This window comes from Nyctereutes procyonoides, unplaced genomic scaffold, assembly GCF_905146905.1.
Source record: "Nyctereutes procyonoides isolate TBG_1078 unplaced genomic scaffold, NYPRO_anot_genome, whole genome shotgun sequence".
Taxonomy (NCBI): Eukaryota; Metazoa; Chordata; class Mammalia; order Carnivora; family Canidae; genus Nyctereutes; species Nyctereutes procyonoides.
The window spans coordinates 23,520,710-23,538,690 of NW_026575122.1; the positions used below are offsets into that span (position 1 = coordinate 23,520,710).

The 17,981-nt window shown below is 35.6% G+C and overlaps 2 protein-coding genes across 6 annotated transcripts in view; one reads left to right on the top strand and one right to left on the bottom strand.

Moving 5' to 3' along the window:
* Positions 1-6,438: 6,438 nt before the first annotated feature.
* On the top strand, positions 6,439-16,842 carry SYCP3 (synaptonemal complex protein 3). Of its 4 annotated transcripts, none has more exons than XM_055336571.1 (9): positions 6,439-6,470; positions 7,301-7,450; positions 8,108-8,171; positions 8,318-8,352; positions 10,110-10,227; positions 11,017-11,116; positions 14,081-14,179; positions 16,256-16,360; positions 16,490-16,842. In XM_055336571.1, the coding sequence occupies exons 2-9, from the start codon at positions 7,318-7,320 to the stop codon at positions 16,541-16,543; spliced, it is 708 nt and encodes a 235-aa protein (XP_055192546.1). In that variant the 5' UTR covers positions 6,439-6,470; positions 7,301-7,317; the 3' UTR covers positions 16,544-16,842. The 4 variants fall into 4 exon arrangements, with proteins under 4 accessions (XP_055192546.1, XP_055192548.1, XP_055192549.1 ...); XM_055336572.1 differs by having other exon boundaries at positions 6,455-6,470; positions 7,305-7,450; XM_055336573.1 differs by lacking the exon at positions 14,081-14,179.
* Positions 16,397-17,981, bottom strand: part of CHPT1 (choline phosphotransferase 1) — a 28,892-nt gene continuing 27,307 nt past the window's right edge. For both annotated transcript variants that reach the window (XR_008665910.1, XM_055336570.1), the window contains exon 9: positions 16,397-16,569. Coding sequence is in view for 1 of the 2 variants with exons in the window: in XM_055336570.1 (XP_055192545.1) it covers positions 16,525-16,569 (45 nt within the window). In the remaining variant the exon portion in view is untranslated. The remainder of the gene's footprint in view (positions 16,570-17,981) is intronic.

A 17,981-nucleotide genomic window follows, 5' to 3' on the forward strand; every position in this document is an offset into this window, starting at 1 on the left:
ACATTTTAATATAATGTATTGTATTAATAGGTGTAAGGAAAAAAATTGTATAATTATCTCAACAGGTGCTGACAGAGCCTTTAACAAAAACTAACACTCATTTAAAATAAAAATTCAGTGGTAAAGTCATCTTAAAATGGGGAAATACCTGAGGCATTCTTACTAAGGTAAAGAAGCAAAAATGCCCACCACTTCTGCTACTGTTTAACTATTTGACACTGAGGTTTTAGCCAATGAGTGTCAAGAGAAAATAAAGACCCAGGAATTGGAACTAAAATAATCACTGTTTACAGATGCTATGAAAACATACCTGCAGAACTCTACAGGCTCATAAGTAAACTAATACAAACATGAAAAGAATTTTGCAATGTGGCAGGATATACAAGTGACATGCAAAACCCAAAAGCCTTCATTAACACAAAAGATAATCAAGTATATAATGGAAGAGGAAAAAGTTTGATTTATACTTGCAATAAAGACAATAAAATATTTAGGAACAAACTTAATGAAAAACATTCAAAACCTGTATTAAAATATTTTTAAATGCTTCTTTAAGATTTTATTTATTTGAGAGAGAGAGCTTGCACACATGAATGGGGGAGAGGCAGAGAGAGGGAGGGAAAAGCAGGCTCCCCCTGAGCAGGGAGCCCAACACAGGGCTCCATCCCAGGACCCCAAGATCATGACCTGAGCCAAAGGCAGACACTTATCTAGCTGAGCTACCCAAGGGCCCCGTATAGTTTTAAATGTACATATAAAAAAATATAAAAAGTCAAGGTTTTTCTGAAATGAGAAAACTTGAGCAGACTAATAAGCAAAGAAACTGAATCAGTAATCAAAAAATTCCCAACAAAAGTCCAGAGTCAAACAGCTGCACAGGTGAAGTCTACCAAATATTTAAAGAGGTCATATCAATTGCTCTCAAACTATTTTGAAAAAATAGAAAAGGGAGGAAAACTTCCAGATTCATTCTATGAGGCATTACCCTATACGCAAACCACATAAAGATTCCACTAAAAAAGACAACCGGCTAAATCCTTGGTGAGCATGGATGTAAAAATTATCAATAAAATACTAGCAAACTGAATCGAAGAACACATTTAAAAATAATCATTCACCATTGATTAAGTGGGATTTATTCCTGGGTTGCAAGGGTGGTTCAATATTCACAAATCAATGTGATACACCACATTAATAAAAGAAAGGATAAGAACCATGTGATCATTTAAATAGATGTAAAAAAAAGCATCCAACAAAGTAAAATATACATTCATGATAAAAACCCTCAACAAAGTAAGCTTAGAGGGAACATACCTCAATGTAATAAAGGCCATATATGAAAAACCCACAGCTAACATCACCATCATTGGGGAACAACTGAGAGCTTTTCTTCTATGGTCAGGAACAAGACAGGATGTCCACTCTCACCATTGTTAATGAAAACAATCCTGGAGGTCCTAGTCACAGCAACCAGAGAGCAAAAATAAACAAAAAGCCTCCAAATCAGCAAGCAAGAAGTAAGACACTTACTATCTGTTGATGACATGATACTCTATAGAAAACTTGAAAAGACTCCAACAACAACAACAACAACAAAAAAAAACAGCTAGAACTGACACATGAATTCAGTAAAGTTGTAGCATACAAAACCAACATACAGCATTGTGTTGCATTTCTATATACTAATAAGGAAGCAGCAGAAAGAGAAATTAAGCAATCAATCCCATCTACAGCATAAAAATAGTAAGATATCTAGGAATAAACCTAATCAAAGAGGTGAAAGACCTGTACACTCTGGAAACTACAAAACACTAATGAAAGAAATGGAAGACAACACAAAGAACTAGAAGAACATTCCATGCTCATGGGTTGGAAGAACAAATATTATTAAAATGTCTATACTACCTAAAGCAATCTACACATTTAATGCAATCCCTATAAAGATAACACCAGCATTTTTCACAGACCTAGAACAAATAATCCTAAAACATGTAAGAACCACAAAAGACCCAGAATAACCAAAGCAACCCTGAAAAAAAAAAGTGAGGCACCTGAGTAGCTAGCTCAGTCGGGTGGTTAAGCAACTGCCTTCAGCTCGGGTCATGATCCCAGGATCCCAGGATCAAGCCCTGAGTTGGGCTCCCTGCTCAGTGGGGAGTGGGCTTCTCCCTCTGCTCCCCCCACCTCATGTTCTTTCTCTCTAAAATAAATAAAATCTTAAAAAGAAAACAACTATAATGAGATACCATCTCACACCTGTGAGAATGGCCAAACTCACCAAAACAAGAAACAGCCGGTGTTGGCAAGGATGTGGAGAAAGAGGAACCTCTTGCATAGCTGGTGGGAATGCAGACTTGCACAGCCACCCTGCAACACAGTGTGGAGGTTCCTTGAAAAGTTAAAACAGAATTACCTATGATCCAGCAATTGCACTACTAGGTATATACCTAAAGAATACAAAAATACTCATTCAAAGGGTTACATGCATCCTAATGTTTACAGCAGCATCATCCACAGTAGCTAAAGTATGGAAACAGCCCGTCCATCAACTGATGAATGGATAAAGAAAATGTGATATAGATATAGAATGGAATATTACTCAGCCATCAAAAGAATGAAATCCTGCCATTTGCAGCGACATGGATGGACCTAGAGGGTATTATGCTGAGCAAAATAAGTCAGTCAGAGAAAGACAAATACTGTATGGCTTCACTCGTGTGTGGTACTTAAGAAACAAAACAAAGAATCAAAGGGGGTGGGGAAGAGAGGGAGCAAACCAAGAAATAGACTCTTACCGATAGAGAACAAACTGCTGGTGACCAGAGGGGAGGTGGTGGGGGCGATGGGTAAAACAGGTGATGGGGACTGAGGAGGACACGCACTGTGATGAACACCTAAAGTTGTACGGAAGTGCTCAATAACTATATGGTATGCCTGAAACAACTATTACACTGTGTTAACGGGGGTTTAAATAAAAACTTTTAAAAGTCAAGGTTTTTCTTCTTAGAGAGACGTAAGATGGTGCTAAAAGCTATATTTTAAAAAATGCAAGAATAGCTAGGAAAACCATGGAAAATATGGCGATGAGGGGAACCAGCCTATCCAATATTAAAATATACTCATGGGGCGCCTGGGTTGCACGGTTGGTTAAGCTTCTGACTCCTGGTTTTGGCTCAGGCTGTGATCTCACCATGGTGAGACTGAGCCCCTGCGAAGTATGGAGTTTGCTTGAGATTCTCTCCCTCTCTCTGTGCCCCTCCTGCTCTTGTGTGCACTCTCTCTCTAGAATAAATAAATCTTTAGAAAATACATATGCTCTAAGTGTCTATGATTCAGTGCGGTACTGGTACATGAATGATATGTCAGTGAGATGTAACAAAATCCAGATGTTGACCCAACTCCTTATGGAAATCTAGTGTCAACTAAAGGTGGTATTTCAATTCAGTGGAGACAAAGATTGACGTTTTAGTACATGATGTTGGGATAACTGGATAGACATTTGGAAAAAAGTGAAATTAGCTTTGTTCCTCACACTATATACTATATAGAGTTTGCATTCTAAAGGGGTTGGGGGAGACAATACGGTAAATAAATTACATTTATAATAAGAAATTGTAAGTGCTAGGAGAAAGGTAAATGGGGAAGGGGGATAGGGAAAGAGAAGAAATAAGGTGCAGAGTTTGCATTTACAGTACCTAAAAGTAGGGGCAGAAGAGGCCTCACTGATATGAATAGTAATGTTTTTTTTTTTTTTTTTTTTTTTTTTTTTTTATTTATTTATGACAGTCACAGAGAGAGAGAGAGAGAGGCAGAGACACAGGCAGAGGGAGAAGCAGGCTCCACGCACCGGGAGCCCGACGTGGGATTCGATCCCGGGTCTCCGGGATCGCGCCCTGGGCCAAAGGCAGGCGCCAAACCGCTGCGCCACCCAGGGATCCCTGAATAGTAATGTTTGAACAAAGACCTGACAACATGGAGCAAGCCATGTACATAGACTTCATTCCCAACTAGGTAAGAGCAGAAAATTACAAGCCAACCTCAATCATGAAAATGGACACAACACACTGTTGAAATCCAACAAAGCAATGTGCTTAAAAAGTGAATATTATCAGGATCCACTTGGGTTTATTACAGTAATGTAGGTTTGGTTTTACATTAAAAACATATAAATCTTTCTCACCACATTAACAAGCGATTATTTCAATAGATATAAAAATAAAATGCAGCAGTCATTCGTGATTTAAAACAGAATGACAAAACAAAACAAATAAGCACACAAAAAACAGCGTACTACAAATAGAAGCTACATTTTCAAAAAAAGCAAACACCTAAATCTTCATTTAGTATCATCGTTAGTAGAAATCTTAGAAACGTGACCTTTAAGATAAGGAAGAATGTTCAATATTGATGCTTCTATTCATCTTTATATAAACATTCTAGTGAGTACGGTCAGAAAAGAAAGCCAAAGAATTAAGGGACAAAAATGTTGTTATTTGCAGATGATGTGATTATACAGACCCAGCCTCTATAAACTATTAGAAGTACTGTATTCTTATATCAGATTAATATCAGAAATCAATTGGATTTTTATATACCAGCAATTAGAACAAGATAACAATATGACTTATAATCTAATAACAGTGCAGACCCTGTGCAGAGAAAAAAAGGACTAACTTTATTGATTGATATTAACAAAGTTCTAAGTAAATGAAAATTATGCTATATTCAGGAATAGGAAGACTCAAAAAATTTTTTTAAAAGATTAAAAAAAAAGAATAGGAAGGCTCAATTTCCTCAAACTGAGCTACAGATTCAATGCAATGCCTATCAAAATCCAAGTTTTTTTTTCTTTCATGGGACTTGGAAAATGGATTCTAAAATTTACTTGAGAAACAAAAGTTCAAGAATACACAGAATATTCCTGAAGAAAATAGATAAGGTGTGAGACCTGCCCTATCAGATACCAAAGAGATAAGGCTGGAGTGATGAAAACTACAGTTTTGGCAAAGGAATAGCAGACTGGCCAGTGGAACAGGTTAAAGAAGCAAACTCAAAAACATGTAAAAAATGTTATACAAACAGATATAGCTGTTATAGGGAAAGTTTGCACTATTCAATGAATTATGAATTGGATTTCTCATGGGGCAAAAAAAGTAATTGGATCCGACCTTGACACCAGGCACAAAAAAATTGCCTCTAGATGAACAAAGGCTTAAAAAATAAAACCTTAAACCCTCTATATTTTTATGACTTCAGGATTAGGATATGTTTCTTTGAAAAGCTAAAGAAAGTCATAAAGATTAACATCCAGCATATATAAAGCCTCAAATACATCAACAAGAAACCTCCAATAGAAATCTTGAGAAAAAGAACATGCAGATGGCCAATAAGCCTAGCAGGAGCATAATCTCATGAGTAATTGGAGTAAAATAAAGGCGGCCCGGAAGTCGTACCATCCTATACCTGCTCGAATGGCAAAATGAAGAAATCTGCCCACACCACGTGGTGAGTCCACCCAACGGCAGCCGCTCGCTCTGTCGGCGGGAACGCACCTGGGAAGCCAGGGTTGCGTTACCGTGTGGTCCAGTTTGTGACCTGGTGACGTCATACCTCGGGTCTCTGCAGACTCGGTCGTATATACCTGAGCTCACAATTTCATAGGGCCGATGTTCAGACAGGCTGTGCTCTGACGCAGCCCACGTGTGCCGGGCAAGAAAACCGATGAAGAAAGTGCGGGAGTCACAGCAAAACCTGTGCAGTGAAGATGAAAGAGCTACGGATGCACTTAATAATATAGATTCTCTGAGTGACATAATGTGAAGTAAAACGTGAGTGGCCGAGTATTACAAGGGATATGGTATCACATATGTATGCTAATATGACGTACATATTTTTACTATCACCCAAACACAAAACCAAGCGAGGTGAAGGACACATATATGTGGTAATAAAACTTAGAAAATAGGAGGGACGACGATTTACACAGAATTCCGGATAATTAAAAACAAAACAAAACAAAACAAAACCCACACATCCGAAAGGGGAATTAGGGGCGAGGATGGAATGGAAAGGCCTTCCTAAGGAAATTCCAAGGCTTCCAGTAAATTCTACTTCGCGAATTAGGTCGTGTGTTCATCCTGTTTCGTGACTTACATATTCTGCAATTTTCAAATTAAATTTTAAGAATTAAAACTTAATCTAGAAAACCACACACGAACAGGCCTCCAGGACACTAAGGCTGCGCAGGCCGCGGCCCGCAAGGCACTCTGGGGCAGCCGTCTCGCGGTCGGTTGCTCGCAGGGGCGGAGCCTGTGGCCTTCTATACGCACGCGCAGAGCCACCAGCCAATCAGCGACGCCCTCACTAGCCAATCAGCGACGCCCTCGGGCGAGGCGAGCCTTCTCGCTTTTCTCCCGCGTGAAGTCTAACTTTCCTCAGAAGCATCGTGGCGGCACAGCGCACACCTCGGGGTAAGCGGCTGGAGCGGTTGGGGCTGGAGTGGCGGGACGCCTCTCGGGAGACCAATTCCTGTGGTTTTGGCCATTGGGGACTTTTTTCAGGTGGGAGGAAGGGAGGACTTTGCCTCGCGCTCCAGTCCGAGGCTGCTTTTGATCCGTGAGGTAAATTTTTAGGGCCTCTGACAGGAAAATGAAGTTCGTGAACTTCCCTGAGGGCGGGGCTTCCTGCCGTCGAGTGACGGGTGGAATGCGGCGGGCAGAACCGGATCTGACTGGTTCCGACGGCTCAGGCCGGTTTCTGTCTCGGTAGCCGGGTGGGTGGGCTGTCGCCCGCCTGGCGTCGCTCGCTCATGCGCGCCCCCCCACCCCCGTCAGAACGTGATGAACTAAGGGCTTTTCCTTTGTACCCCGCGTTCATGTCGTGAAATTCTTAAGCGGAATCGTTATTTCCCGCGGCACGGGGTGCGAACCGCCTTTATTTTAGATTTAATTTACCGTGAATTTACCGAGGGGCGTGCTGACGGGGTTAACCCCACCAACTATGCTACAGTTTCCCTTTGTGACGGAAGTGCACAGACTAGATCTCCTTGAATTTAGCGAGAATCTTGACAAAGGCGGGACTAAAATTCAGATCTCCCAGCCCCCAGAGGCGAACCCTCCATCGGTGGGTGTGTCGTTACCCCTGTTGATTTGGGGCCAACAAAATAAGTGAGGAGGGAACTCCCAGTAAAGTGTTTTTCGACTAAGATCTTTTTTTCGATACCGCTGATTTTGAAAATTTAGCAGTTTACTTAAATGATGTCTTTGGATTCAGAAGGTTTGAGAGATTTATTTTTTAAAAGTCAGAAAACCTGTGACTATGGTGCCCTCTGGAAGAAAGCACACGGGGAAGTCTGGGAAGACGTCCATGGAGGATCAGGTTATAAGAGCCTATGAGTTTGAGAAAGAAGTTAAAAAAGATCTGAGTGTTTCCGAGGAGGATGTCCCTGAAGGTACGCAGTGTTTAAGGTGGTCGGGCAGTGACCATGTCCTGGCGGTGATCTGTTTGGGACGCACTACAGTTTAAACTTTAATAAAACTTTATTTGTAAAGCGTTATCATGCACTTCATGTTTCTCATTTCAAGTTTGAAAAGCTTGTACAGGGACTCCTGGGTGGCTCTGGTTGAGTGTCTGCCTTTGGCTCAGGTCGTGATCCCAGGGTCCTGGGATTGAGTCCCACATCGGGCTCCCTGCAGGGAGCCTGCTTCTGCCTCTGTCTCTGCCTCTCTTTGTGTCTCTCATGAATAAATAAAATCTATTTTTTTAAAAAATGAAAAGCTGCATACCATCTCTTGCCATTACAGTCACTATTCTCCAGATGCCTGCTTCATGAATATAGAACATACACATAACATTAATGAGCAAAAATAAAAACCTGACTTACGACATTAACATGGGAAAGCTCGCAGAATTGTTCCTATAAAATGGTCCCGAATCCCGATTTAATTCCATTTAAACTGCAGGGAAAGTGTGGTATTTATATGTCTGCTTTAAAAAGTTATGTTGGCAACAAAAGCCTAAAAGTACTCAAAATTAAGATATTACACCATAAAAAAGTACCAAAATGGAATACTTAGTTTCGATTTTTTTTTTTTTATTGTCAATGCAGGGAAGACTCCAGTAATTGATAAGCATGGGAAGAAAAGGACTTCAGCAGTATTTGAAGATGTGGGGTGATGTGCTCAAAATAATTTTTGCCTGTTACATAACGTACTTTAAGAAAAGTCTAGTTTGGTTGTGCAGTGAGTATTGTATGTAAATACATTGTACATACGGTATTTCAATCCTTAATGAGAAGTTTTTTGATGTAATTTCACAGGGGTGAAGTACAAAATATGCTGGAAAGATTTGGAGGTATGTTTTAGGAGATACTTGTCTTTTAAGATAATTATTTAAACGGTATAGCACCTAACTTATATAACAGGAAATGTTAATCAGTGGACTACAAGACTATTACCACATAGATTTCCTTACTTAACCTTCTCCAGTTGTCGATAGGAAGAGTAAAAATGGTATTAACGGTGTTGAGGTAAGAATGGTGATTTTATTTTATACATGTGTGAATTTAATGGACTTTGGAATTTTAGAATAAAAATGGAAGGGGAAAATATCTACCCCTCTTTGTATGAACTTTCACAAACTCACAGACCAAGTGTTACACACACACATATCTGTATGTTATGTTTTCATTTTCTCAATTTAGTTATTTTCTATGACATTCCTGTGTTCTTAGGAGGGGCAATATAAATTGAGCCCTTTAAAATCCCTTTTTATTGTTATTTTTTACATTATTACATTATGTAGTTGAGAAAGGTAACCCTGCTAGCTAGTAAGAGATCTATAATCAGAGAAGTTCATAAACTTTAAATGGTATATTAAATATCAGTTACCTTAACTCTGTTAGGGGATAGGTTTTTGTTTTTTGTTTTTTGTTTTTTGTTTGTTGTTGTTTTGTTTTTTTAAGATTTTATTTATTAGAGCACAAGCCAAGAAGGGGCAGAGGAAGTGGGAGAAGCAAACTCCTCATTGATCAGGGAGCCCAACACAATGTGGGGCTAGATCCCAGGACCTGGAGATTGTGAACAGAGCTGAAGCCAACACTTAACCAACTAAGCCACCCAGGTGCCCCAGGGGTAGCGGTCTTAAAAAGAGAGTCAATATTTGTTTGGCTCTTCTATATGGATTATTCAGTCAAGTGTTTCTTGAAACCTTTGCTCTATTTGGTGGTGGAAAAATGTTTGTTTTGTAATCTTTTAAATTTATCATAGGTGGAGATTGGAAATATAAAATATTTGTATAATACAGATCCATCATGATTAACTGAAAAATAATTATTGGCAGTAGAGCCATAGTTTAGCAAAACATTTTTTGAGGTATTAAAAATTTTATAAAATACAGTGCTTAAAAATGTCCTATAAAAAGCTCCAGAAATCACTCTTATTCATTGAAACTAATGTGTAACGCTGTGTTGATTATACTTCAATAAGAAATAAATGTTCTTTTAATAAGTCCAGGGGAAAAAAGTTCCACAGAAATATTTAAAAGATTTCATGAATGAATTTATCAGTATATTTAAGATTTTTCTATGCTTGGTTTTTTTATCTCTTTTTGGTAAAAATTATATTTAAAAGTATCACGGACTTTTTTAAACTAATTTTCCTATTTAACTGTTTTTATTCTTTTTGGATTCTTTTTAAAAATAATTTTGTATTTCATATGATGAGTTCTAGAAATAACTCATCTAAATGAGTTTCAGTTGGAGAGTATTTTACAAATTTAGAAAAATTTAGCCTTTATTATTTTTTTCTCCTGAAAAAGTTAAAGGTCTTTGAGACCCCCCTCTTTTTTCATGTTTAGCATTTTTCAGTCCTCTCTAAATTAAAAAATTAACCCTAGTTAGGAAAATCAAAATTGAGATATTAATAGCCGGAAATTCCTTAGGGAAAAAAAAAACAGATAATCTTGCTTTTTAATATTGTACCTACTGTAAGATTTAATTTTAGCCGTCTTTCCAAAACTGTTGAAGCAATTATATCTGTATTTAATTTGAATATGTGGGAATAAAATAAATTTCAACATTAAGTTTTAATGGATATTTATTTTTAATAAAGCTGACATTAACAAGGCCCTTCTTGCAAAGAGAAAAAGACTAGAACTGTATACTAAGGCTTCTCTCAAAACCAGCAACCAGAAAATTGAACATGTTTGGAAAACTCAGCAAGAGCAAAGGTAAGGTTGTTGGTTTTTTCACAGCCACAAAATTTGTATCATTTCTCGGTACAAATTATGAAAAATACTATCATTTATTTATTGGAGTCTCTAGTAAAATACATATTTGGCTTGATTTTCCTTTAAGCCTGTTAGTCCTAAAACCTTACTTCTTCACAGACTTGAGATATATTTCTTAGAAATCAATGCAGATTATAATTTTCTCCATTTAAATAACAACTGGTGTTTTTACCCTAAAGGTTATTTTCATTCTAGAAATACATTGAATAAAAAGTAAATGTCATATAAATTATTAGCTTTGTGATAGTTACCTGTTTTTAACATTGTAGAAAAAGATCAGTTTTATTGTAAATAATCTGTGTATTTTAGCTGAATTGACTTAATTGTTCTTTTTTACAAAATCATTATACCAAAATGGGGAAAAACCAAGTGGTATATTTCTATTTAGACATCTTACATGATAAACACAATAATTTGACTTAATCTACTTATATTGGAGCCTATATTCAGTTGGAGAAAAAAAACTGCTTGGAAATGAAATGGACTTTTCTGAAAAATGTATATATAATAAGACTTCCATAGTTTCTGAGAACTAAAGCATGTGAGAGGGCTTTTCTGTTGTTAGCTGGCTAGGAAAATCAGCATAAATCATAATTTTACTTTTTGGTTTCATATTTGACAATTTAAGATGCCATTATTTCCTCTTTTAGTATTTATAAAGTATGTCATCAATTTTGTTTGGAATATTTTGATATAAAATATGAAAATATTCATTGTTATGTTTTATAGGCAGAAGCTTAACCAAGAATATTCTCAGCAGTTTGTGACTTTGTTTCAGCAGTGGGAAATGGATATGCAGAAAATTGAGGAACAAGAAGAAAAACTAGCTGTTAGTATCATGCTTAATTTTATAATCTATTATAACCAAGCGTCAAGTGGGAATGGAGACCTTAGCCTTGTAGTAGATTTAGGACACTCGGTTGGGTTCCATTTCCCATACTGGCTATGTGTTTCAGTCCTGCTGAATGGGAAACCAGAGAACTCAGGCACATTTGTGAAAGCTGTTGGCCTTTGCTTCCTATATTGGTTGTGATTCTTGCAGTTCTAAATGACAAATTATCAAAGTACAAAAGAAGGATTATTGGTTTATATAAAAGAAGTTCAGGTGTAGTTTAGTTAGCTTCAGACATAGCTGGATGGATGTAAGGAAGGACTGCATGTTATATAGTGTCATTTGGGCTCTGTCTGCGATTCTTAATAGGCTCTTTCAATGTGGTAAGCAAGATAGCTTCTTAAAATTTAGACTTACTACAAGTTTAGTAACCAGTGGACTGTTTGTTTTTTTTGTTTTTTGGGTTTTTTTTTGTTTTGTTTTTGTTTTTGTTTTTTTCAATAGCTAGCAGAAAGAAAAGTCCTCTGGAGGAATATCACTGATAAAGTTTGGATCATTTGCCCATTCCTGAACCAGTTATTACGGTCAAAACATGGTTTACTCTTAATGGCCAGACTTGTGTTACATGCCCATCTCTGTGGGAGATGGAAGTGTGCTATACCCATATGTTATATAACTACAGTAACTACCCTGTTATTATTTTACTCTTTCATTTATAAAATTATCACATATTTCTTATTTAAGAGTTAAAGTACTATTCATATTAAATAATTTTAGGGGTTGGTTGATCAGCTCAGTTTTGGAAATGTTAATATGAAATATCCGAGGGGATGTGTTGAGTAGGCCCATTGGTATAGGGGTCTGGAGTTCTGGAAAAAAATAAGAGCTGAATGTGCAAAGTTGGGAATTCTCAACATTCTTAACAGTAGTTAAGCCATAAGATGGATGAGACCACCAAGGAAGTGATTGTAAATGTAAAAGAGAGGCCTAAGGACTGATTTCTGGAATAAGTATTTCAGTGTTAAGAGTTCAGAGATATGAGGGAGAACCATAGGGTGGATTTGGCAATGTAAAGGTTGTTGATGTTCTTGATCAGAATGATTTTGGTAGAAAATGAGTGCAGAAACTTGATTAGGAGGAGTATAATAAAAGAATAGGAAATAGAGAAATGGGGTGGTAGCTTGAGCAGAAAAGGAATAATGTGTGGTTTTTGTTTAAGAATGAAGAAAGAGCAACATATGTTTGCTGAGAAGAATAATCTTGAGGGAAAAATAAGTAATGGAAAAGGGGGACAGTTGAATTCTTAAGAATGGTTGGAACATGTGAAGAAGTTGGGGGTAGCAGAGAACAAGGACAGTTCATCCTTAAAAACAGGAAAGAAGGTAAAGTATGTGAGCACAGATATAGGTGGGTAGGTAGAAATGATGGAGACTCAAAGTTCTCTTTGGATTGGGTTTCTTTAGTGAAATAATTAGGTTATTGGATGGTAGAAAACATGTTGCCTTTTGAGGTCAAATAAAACACTTTCCTGAGTGGATCAGTGAATGGACTAGGGAAATATAATTTCTAAGCAGCATTAAGGATCGAATTTAGGCCAGTGATCATGATTTCAAGAGAGACATGTTAGCATAATTGTGGGATTTTCGCTAGTCAGGACCAGCTATAGGGATGCAGGCAGAATTACTGGAGAGTTGAATTTTCCAGGATTGGAGTTTAGCCAGACAAGTGTGACAGCGTGGGAATTGGGCAGGATATATGAAAGGATGATTCACCATAGAATTTAAACTGGATAGGAGGAAAATGAGGACATGGGATTAGGGATAGGGGATGTGAAAATGAGTAAGATGAGTGGATTTTAGGTATGATAGAGATTACTGAATTATGGTACCAAGAGGTAGCTAGCATGGTAGGCAGGTAGTGGTTGTGAATAGTGAGTTATATGGAGAAATAGCATGAATAATAAATGGTTAGACCTGAATTCTGGAAATACACTCTTTGGAATCACATCCTGATATCACCAAATGCTAGCTGTGAAACTATGAAAAAATTATCTTGATGCCTGTTTTCTTATCTATGAAAGAGGAGTAATAATAACCTCATGGAGTTGTTTTGAGGATTAAATGAGTTCATATATAATATGTTTATTTAAAGAGTTCAGAATAGTATCTAACACATAGTTAATGCGAAATTTTCTATTGTTTATACTGTGTAGAGGTTGTAGTTATTGGGAGTGACAAAATCCAGGGTATGAGCATGTACTGTGAATGGCTAAAGTAGGGTGGGGGACAAAAACCGTTGGTGAAAAGTGGTCCAAGGAACTGAAAGATGAGCTTTATTGGAAAGATCATACAGGGGATCCCGGGGTGGCTCAGTGGTTTGGCGCCTGCCTTTGGCCCTGGGCGCGATCTTGGAGTCCGGGTTCGAGTCCCACGTCCGACTCCCGGCATGGAGCCTGCTTCTCCCTCCTCTTGTGTCTCTGCCCCTCTCTCTCTCTCTCTCTCTCTCTCTCTCTCTCTCTCTCTATCATAAATAAATAAATCTTTTTTAAAAAAAGGTAAAGATCATACATGTTGATACTGAGAGCACCAAGAATTAAAACATATTTTGGTATTGTTGGGGCACCTGCATGGCTCAGTTGAGTAAACTTCCAACTATTGATTTCAGCTCAGGTCTTGATCTCAGGGTCATGAGTTCAAGCCCGACATTGGGCTCCACATTGGGCATGGAGCCTACATTAACAAACAAAACAAAACAATATATTTTGAGTATTGTTAAGTGTTGCTATTTTGTGACTGGTAGGATTATTACTGTTGTATATTAGTGGTGAGCTTGGTCATAATAGTTAAAACTGTTGATAGAAAAACTATTCCTTTTAAATGTAACGTAGAATCATTTTTTGCTAAATTTTAAATTTCACCCAAATTGTTACCACATATTTTTTTTTTTTGCTTATATTTGTAGAACTTGTTTCGACAGCAGCAAAAGATTTTTCAACAGTCTAGAATTGTTCAGAGCCAGAGACTGAAAACAGTTAGACAGCTGTATGAGCAGTTCGTAAAGGTCTGTTGTTGTATTTGGTTATGCAATACATTGTGTAATACATTGTTATATAAGTTTATATTTGAAAGCAGAAGATAGTATTTTTCTAAGTTTAAGGGAAAAAATTATATATTTTAAATTCTTTCCATTTTAACTGTTAAATATATTTTTACTTTAGGATTCTAATGCTTTGTGGGGATTATTCAAAACAAGAAATGGTAAATTGGGAATCTTACCTAAATATACATAATGTGCATAAAATTCTTATTTTACTAATAAGAATAGTAATAGTAATAGTTCTGTCTTAACTGAAAATAAAAAGTCCATAAATCATTTCTAGGTAGTCTTTTACTTTGTATCTCCAGAATACAAAGTACTCAATTGAAAATGAGGAATATTTTTCATTTTCTAATATATATGTACGTTATGTTATATTTCTTGTTAGGATTACTGCAGTGAGTAAAAATGGCTTTATATCCCATCTTATAAGAAATGGCTCAGATACATAATAGAACGAAAAACCCAGCTAATTAAAAACTTGTGCATCGAGAATTATCTGTTATGCATATTAACAAATTGTGGTTTGTGGCATTGACCTCTTATTCATGCAGATATGTACTTTTTAGTGACTATTTGTAGGAGTTCATTGGAATCCTGCACATACCTTTTTTTTTGTGTGTGTGTCAGGATTCTGTTAATCTTGTGCAAATGTTAAAATGTCACCCTTTTAAAGTAATTGGGATGCTCTGAATGAACTAGTAGTAGTTTTAAAAAAACTTTTCTATGTACATCAAAGTTATTTTTAAAAGTGTTTCCAATCAGCTTGCTCTAATGCTCCCTAAAAACCATTTAATTGGTGTGAAGATTGATAAAATACTAACAAAGATTTCTTTAAATCTTATCACTAAATGTTAATTACCACGTAGGATAGGAACTTTAGTATTACGTTTGACTCCTCCATCTCCCTTATTATTCATAGTAGGTCCTGTAGTTTTTACTCCTGCAGTGGTTCCTTCTTTTAATCCCCAGAACTACTCTCCTAATTTACAACCACATCATTCTTTGTTTATACTACTAAACCTCAACTCATTTCCCTTCTCCAAATTACTCTTCATAGGTCTGTCATATCTTCCTAAAACAGTTCTTCCCTCCTGAAAAAGTCAGTATTTTTCATTTTCAATTCAATTCTTAGATTTCAAGTCCCCTTCCATAATGTGATTCTTCTCTTTATGCTTCAGTTACTACATTTGTTAGGAAACTCCCACCACACCAGATAATTGCATTCTCTGAACTCATTCATTGTGTACTTCTATGCATTTATCTATGCTCTTGCTCTGAGATGTTTTTAATTACTTTTTCTTTTATATTACTCTTTTGCCAACTAAATTGGAATTAATCCCTATTTTCTACTACATAGCTATAACATGTTGCGCTTCGTTCTTACTATTAAATTTTGGATTATTTTGTATGTATCTCCTTACTGGAGTAAGGGAGTAATCATATATTACTACTTTTTAATTTCTCCACAATACTTAATGTAGTACTTTTTATATAGTAGGAGTTAGGATCACTATTGGTTAGATGAATAATAAAGATATGAATATTATTATTCATTAGATATTATTATTATTATGAGTAATTATTATTATTATGAATAATAAAGTTATGTTTGATATAACATAACTTGTTTTTCATAAATTGAAAGAAGAGGTAGATTACAGATCATTTTATTCCTTCTAATGAATTCACATCACATTGACTATTAGAATAACATAATTACTTGATATTTAGAAAGCTTATTAGAAATTTTAAGTATTACGGCATTCCTTTTTTGTTCTATTTTGACCTTAGCAGCTTATTAACCCATTATTTTGAGCAAAGTATACTACTATCATACCTCCTGTAATACTTGATCCATGTCTGATGGTTTTCTTCCTTTGTATTTTGGTTTCCACTATTAGAGTATTTTCATTTGGCATAAATAATTCACATTATTTGAATAGTAGAAAGTTCCTACTATTGAAAATTAGTAATGTAAGTTTAGAATCTGAGATGAAAAGTGATGGTTTGTAACTGAACTAGCCTTTTGTGTTTTAGAATATGGAAGAGTTGGAGAAGAATCATGATAACCTACTTACTGGTGCGCAAAATGAACTTAAAAAAGAAATGGCTATGTTGCAAAAAAAAATTATGATGGAGACTGTAAGTCGTTACATTTTAAGTTGGAAAAATGAGGAGTAATGCAACCAATGAAATATTTTATTTGGTGAAATATGTATAACACTTATCTAAAAATTAAACAAATGTTTAATATTTCCTTTCATGTAACAGCAGCAGCAAGAGATGGCAAGTGTTCGAAAGTCTCTTCAATCCATGTTATTCTGATGACTCTTTGAAGGAAGAACTTGAACCTAAGTAATATGATACAATTATAACATTAGCTAAGAGGCATGTAATTCTTTTAGAGTGGTTTAAAAATTCTAGTTTAAAATAATACATTGTGTTGTTAGCTTAAGTGCAAGACCTCTCTACTTGTTAACTTTCACATAAAGCTGAACAGTTATATGAATAGTAGCAATTCTTAAATTATTTATACCAAGTTTCCAGCTTTTTAATAGTAATAGTGTATTTTTCTCTTTAACACTTGTATATTAACTTTTAGCAATAAAGATGATTTAATTTCAGTTTTTGGCTTCGGTGTATTTGTATTAGTCCCAAAAGGTAGAAAGCTACAAAGCACAAGTTTAGAAGGTTACATTTTTCTTCTTTAAGAAAAAATATACAAAATTTATGTTATATGTACATTTTACTGTATATACTTAAGTTACACAGCCAGTACTAATGAAAATAAGATTTCAAAAGAAAATTGACTTATAAAATTTATTAAAAGCAACTTGTTTGTGTTCTGAAATAAACTGCTAAAAACTATTAAGAAAACTAAACAAGATATATAAAAATTTTAAGACACATATTTGTGAATATGTCATTTCCAGAAAGACGTCTAAATGCCATTTAATTAGGCTTGGTCCACAATTAAATGACACATGCCCTTAGTAATGACTGAAAGTATATCATTAACATACCTAATTACTTATGGTTTAAATATGTCACATTCGTCTTTAAAGTTAATTACCTAGAAAATATTTTTTCAGTTTTAAATTCAGTAAATATATGGAAGTTTGATTACATTCATTTTCAAACTTGAACAGTTAACTTTATACCTTGTCACTAAAACTCTGCATTTTTTAAACACAGTAACATGAAACACTAGAGTCAATAGACTAAATTGTCTCAGCATTTGAAATACATCTGCTAAACTTTACTTTTTGCTGAAATTGCTTTCACTGAATCATTCAAAGCAAAAAATAATGCCCATTAGGAGGAAAGAATTGATTTTTTCCCTCTTTTTTTCATGTTTTATATTCTGATTTTTGCCACTATAATCCACCTTTACCTTAGTTTTAAGGTTTTCCAAGTTTTAAAAAGCAAGTCCATAAGATAGTCCATGACTGTCTTTTTCTAACTATAATAACTTATACAGGAAGAAATTAACCATTATAACATTAAGGAAACAGTTCCTAAATTTTGTGAAGGACTTTTAAGCCAAAGTGTATGTTGGAATATACATCTTAAGTACTATTTAAACCCCTAATAAAGTCCTATCTGAGCTTACTAATAGAGGCAAATAAGTACTCCAGAGTGGTTTCTGTGTACTAATTCACATATTTTTTACTTTTAAGGAATATCAACTTTCACTATTTTTTCAATATGCCTTTTTATTACTTAAGGTGCAATGTGTGTTCATTACTCCTTTATTTTTTTT

Excerpts from the sequence above, each read along its gene's own strand:
- SYCP3 (XM_055336571.1), top strand. The coding sequence starts at position 7,318 with ATGGTGCCCTCTGGAAGAAAGCACACGGGGAAGTCTGGGAAGACGTCC. Across the intron at positions 7,451-8,107 it reads CGAGGAGGATGTCCCTGAAG|GGAAGACTCCAGTAATTGAT; the intron begins GTACGCAGTGTT and ends TTGTCAATGCAG. Across the intron at positions 8,353-10,109 it reads TATGCTGGAAAGATTTGGAG|CTGACATTAACAAGGCCCTT; the intron begins GTATGTTTTAGG and ends TTTTTAATAAAG.